The sequence below is a fragment of the Nerophis lumbriciformis genome, linkage group LG25 (assembly GCF_033978685.3).
Source record: "Nerophis lumbriciformis linkage group LG25, RoL_Nlum_v2.1, whole genome shotgun sequence".
NCBI classification, from domain to species: domain Eukaryota; kingdom Metazoa; phylum Chordata; class Actinopteri; order Syngnathiformes; family Syngnathidae; genus Nerophis; species Nerophis lumbriciformis.
Genome location: NC_084572.2, coordinates 13,032,122 through 13,036,632, shown reverse-complemented (window position 1 = coordinate 13,036,632; position 4,511 = coordinate 13,032,122). Strand labels below are relative to the sequence as shown.

Here is a 4,511-nt window from a genome sequence, read left to right as displayed (position 1 = left end):
CAGACATCAATGCACTGTATTGTTCACTGATGATAGCACCATCGGTGCTGTGCGGCCTCCGTGTGATTCTAAATTGTGCTATATCAAGAGGAAGAACTACAGCTGTGGGAGTAAGGATGCATCTAATATGCCAAAAGCAGTTTGTTTTTAATTGACACGGAGTCTCTGAGACAGCCAATAAAACACAATGAACAAAAAACCCTGCAGGGTTCTTAATAACTAGAGTCATTTCTAAATGATTCCAACAAAATAATCTCTCCACATGACACGAAACCTGACAATAGGCTTCAATAAAAAAACGAAATAGTTTGACTAAGATCTACACAAAAAGAACAAACTTCCTTTTGAATGAGGAAAAGTGAGGATCATAAAGATGACATGTTAGCAAATAGGATGACATTGTGACATAAATGCTGTCTGCAATGGAAAAAGTCCAACATTTTTTAAACGAGCCTAAAACAAAACGTGTACCGTTTTGTACCGGTACCTACAACATCACAATAAGAAAATATCAAAAATTTTTGGTGTAAATGTTTGTCTCGTAACATTCATACATCAGTTCAAGTGGCCCAACTTCTTTAAAACTCAACATAACACCACAAATATAACCGAGCGTTTCTTTCAAAACTCAAAGTAACCTCTTCTTAATTTGAACCGCTGACTAGAAGGGTCTGAAAGGCTCGTTGCATTAATCCTTAGTGCTATTCACTCTAATCTATACAATCCAGAGTTTGGCCAGTTAAGGGTGCATTCTGAGATGGATCATTGTCCGCCCATAACCTACTGAACTCCCTCATGAAGGGCCGGACCAGGGCGGGCTCCTCTGTGATGATGATGTTCTCAGAGTTGCTCTGCACTGCTGCCAGTGTCCAGTTGAGGGAGCCTGTGATGAGCAGCCGGTTGTCCACCACAGCAAACTTGTGATGCATGTGCACATAGCGGCCCACGTTGTGCACGCAGATCCCTGTGGAGAAGGAGGAGGAGGAGAAGGAGAGTGTGGACAGGAGCAGACTGCGGAATGACAAGAGTTCAATGCATTATGGATGAACTGGTGTGCTTTGGAAGCTACAAAGCAAACAAAAACAAAAGTACAACTGAATTGTTGAATAGTTAGAACATGATATACAGACTTGTTGTTTTACAGCAGAATAGTATCAGAAAGACAATGCTTTTTATTTTTGTATTCAAGAAATGTTATATTGCCAAGTACTAGGCGCTTCTTTGAAATGAACACATTATTTTCACTCTTATATTTGCCATCTAAAAAAGTACAAATACATTGATTTGATTTCTAGTCATTAAGAATTTAGTTTGTTATATGGAATTTGGAATCAACAAGGTTATGTTTTATAGCCAAGCGTTGAAGAAATGCAGGCATGAAGGATTGCACTACTTACTGGAGTCGGGGGTGCAATAAATTCAGGCCTGATTATTTTACTACCTAAATGGGCTGCTATAGAAATCAAAATATAATGTAATCAGTTGAGACCGTTTTGAAATGAAAGGTTATTCAAAAATATTTGAATGTTCCAATGCACATGCTTAAAGCGGATCTGCATTTTTTTATTTTTTGAATTTTGCCCATTTTTCACAATCATTATAAGAGACAAGAACACGTCTTTTTTTTTTAGGAATTTAAAGAGCATAAAAAAAACGCTTGAAAGATGTGGCTAATGGGAGTCACAGTTGTAGCCTTCAAAGTCCTCTAAAACAACTTCGAAACCCTTCATCAACTTTTTATATACAAAACCCAAAAGCAGTGAAGTTGGCTCGTGTAATTCGTAAATAAACACAGAATACAATGATTTGCAAATCCTTTTCAACTTATCTTCAATTAAATGGACTGCAAAGACAAGATATTTAATGTTCGAACTGACAAACAATTTTTTTTGTGGCAAATAATCATTAACTTAGAATTTAATGGCAGCAACACATTGCAAAAAAAGTTGGCACAGGGCACTTTTACCACTGTGTTACATGGCCTTTCCTTTTAACAACACTCAGTAAACGTTTGGGAACTGAGGAGACAGATCTTTTAAGCTTTTCAGGTGGAATTATTTCCCATTCTTGCTTGATGTACAGCTTAAGTTGTTCAACCGTCCGGGGTCTCCGTTGTGGTATTTTAGGCTTCATAATGCGCCACACATTTTCAATGGGAGACAGGTCTGGACTACAGGCAGGACAGTCTAGTACCTGCACTGTTTTACTATGAAGCCACGCAGTTGTAACACGTGGCTTGGCATTGTCTTGCTGAAATAAGCAGGGGATAACGTTGCTTGGTTGGCAACCTCCATCCATTTTGTACTGCTTGTCCTGTTCGGGGTCGCCGGGGTGCTGGAGCCTATCTCAGTTGTATGTTGCTCCAAAACCTGTATGTACCTTTCAGCATTAATTGTGCCTTCACAGATGTGTAAGTTGCCTTGGGCACTAATACACCCCCATACCATCACAAATGCTGGCTTTTGAACTTTGCGCCTATAACAATCTAGATGGTTCTTTTCCTCTTTAGTCCGGAGGACACGACGTCCACAGTTTCCAAAAACAATTTGAAATGTGGACTCGTCAGACCACAGAACACTTTTCTGCTTTGCATCAGTCCATCGTAGATGAGTTGGGGCCTAGCGACACACTGTAGTTACTGATAGTGGTTTTTTTAAGTGTTCCTGAAACCATGTGGTGATATCCTTTACACACTGATGTCGCTTTTTGATGCAGTACCGCCTGAGGGATCGAAGGTCACGGGCATTCAATGTTACATGCAGTGATTTCTCCGGATTCTGAGAACCTTTTGATGATTTTACGGACCGTAGATGGTGAAATCCTTAAATTCCGTGCAATAGTTCGTTGAGAAATGTTGTTCTTAAACTGTTGGATAATTTGCTTACGCATTTGTTCACAAAGTGGTGACCCTTGCCCCATCATTGTTTGTGAATGACTGAGCATTTCATGGAAGCTGCTTTTATACCCAATCATATCATGTCTTTTTTGCCACTCGTGCCAACTTTTTTGAAACATGTTGCAGGCATCAAATTCCAAATTAGCTAATATTTGCAAAAAATGACAAAGTTTACCAGTCGAACGTTAAGTATCTTGTCTTTGCAGTCTATTCAATTGAATATAGGTAGAAAAGGATTTTCAAATCATTGTATTTTGTTTTTATTTACAATTTACACAACATGCCAACTTCACTGGTTTTGGGTTTTGTACACACTGCAAGTACATATACAGTACAGGCCAAAAGTTTGGACACATCTTCTCATTTCAATGCATTTTCTTTATTTTCATGACTATTTACCTTGTAGATTGTCACTGAAGGCATCAAAACTATGACACCTGTGAAGTGAAAACCATTTCAGGTGAATACTTCTTGAAGAGTGTGCAAAGCAGTAATCAGAGCAAAGGGTGGCTATTTTGAAGAAACTAGAATATAAAACATGGTTTCAGTTATTTCATCTTTTTTTAATTAAGTACATACAGTAACACCACATGTGTTCATTCATAATTTTGATGCCTTCAGTGACAATCTACAATGTAAATAGTCATGTAAATAAAACGCAATGAATGAGAAGGTGTGTCCAAACTTTTGGCCTGTACTATATATAATGTATTAACACCTTAATAACAATATATAATATGTGCAATATTTACCGTATTTTGGTCATTTTAGGCATTGCCGGAACTTATTTCGTCAGCGCATTTATTTCCATTTCCATAGCAACGCTTTTCCGACTTCCGGCAACAAATGTGTTCCTGCTTTCAGAAACAAACAAGTGTAGTAAGTGTTTTCTAATCATGGCAGACTTGGCAGCAGACAATGAAGACAACTATTTTCGGACAAATGAGGATTCTCAGCTTTATCTTTTTGAACCTTAATATATGGAAGATGAACTACTGCTTTTAGATGCGAGCGCGAAGGATGGGTGAAACGTTGGAGCAGACTGAAGCGACTGAAGAGTGAGGTCAGCGTTACTTCGACGCTGTAAATGTGGAACTTGGAGCCATGCTATTTCGACGCAAATGGAGTGCTTACCAAAATAAACAGGAAAAAACATCCCCGGCCAGCTGGACGAAACTCACACCTGTTCATTCAGTGAGTCACTTTAATATTGATCATTACACACGCAGCACGTCATGCGTATTAGTACAACTACAATACATATCCTGTCGAGCTAGCTGTGTACAAACAAAACATGAAATGTGGACTAATACTTTACAAATACTGTAATATGATTGTTCATGTTTTTCAGTCAGAACAGATTGGTGTCATATCACAGTGTTGTGCATTACAAACTCAAACGCGATTCGGGTACTGACATTGAAGCTGGCTTATCTCTTGCCGTAGCTAGCATTTACGGCTAATACCGAATCATGCCGATGTGTTCCTCCGCCGGAAAAATAGTTCCTCGGTGTTCGCTCTTACAATAAAAATGTTGCTACATCTTGGTTATTATACGGGTTACGTAACGTAAATTAAGTATTGGTGACGTTTTTTTAATGCATTTTAAAGTGAT

General features: G+C 38.6%; 1 protein-coding gene across 9 annotated transcripts in view; it reads right to left on the bottom strand.

Moving 5' to 3' along the window:
• Positions 1–117: 117 nt before the first annotated feature.
• Positions 118–4,511, bottom strand: part of pld6 (phospholipase D family, member 6) — a 28,790-nt gene continuing 24,396 nt past the window's right edge. For all 9 annotated transcript variants that reach the window (XM_061983773.1, XM_061983776.1, XM_061983774.2 and 6 more), the window contains one exon: positions 118–964. In XM_061983773.1, coding sequence (XP_061839757.1) covers positions 711–964 — 254 coding nt within the window. In that variant the 3' untranslated portion in view covers positions 118–710. The remainder of the gene's footprint in view (positions 965–4,511) is intronic.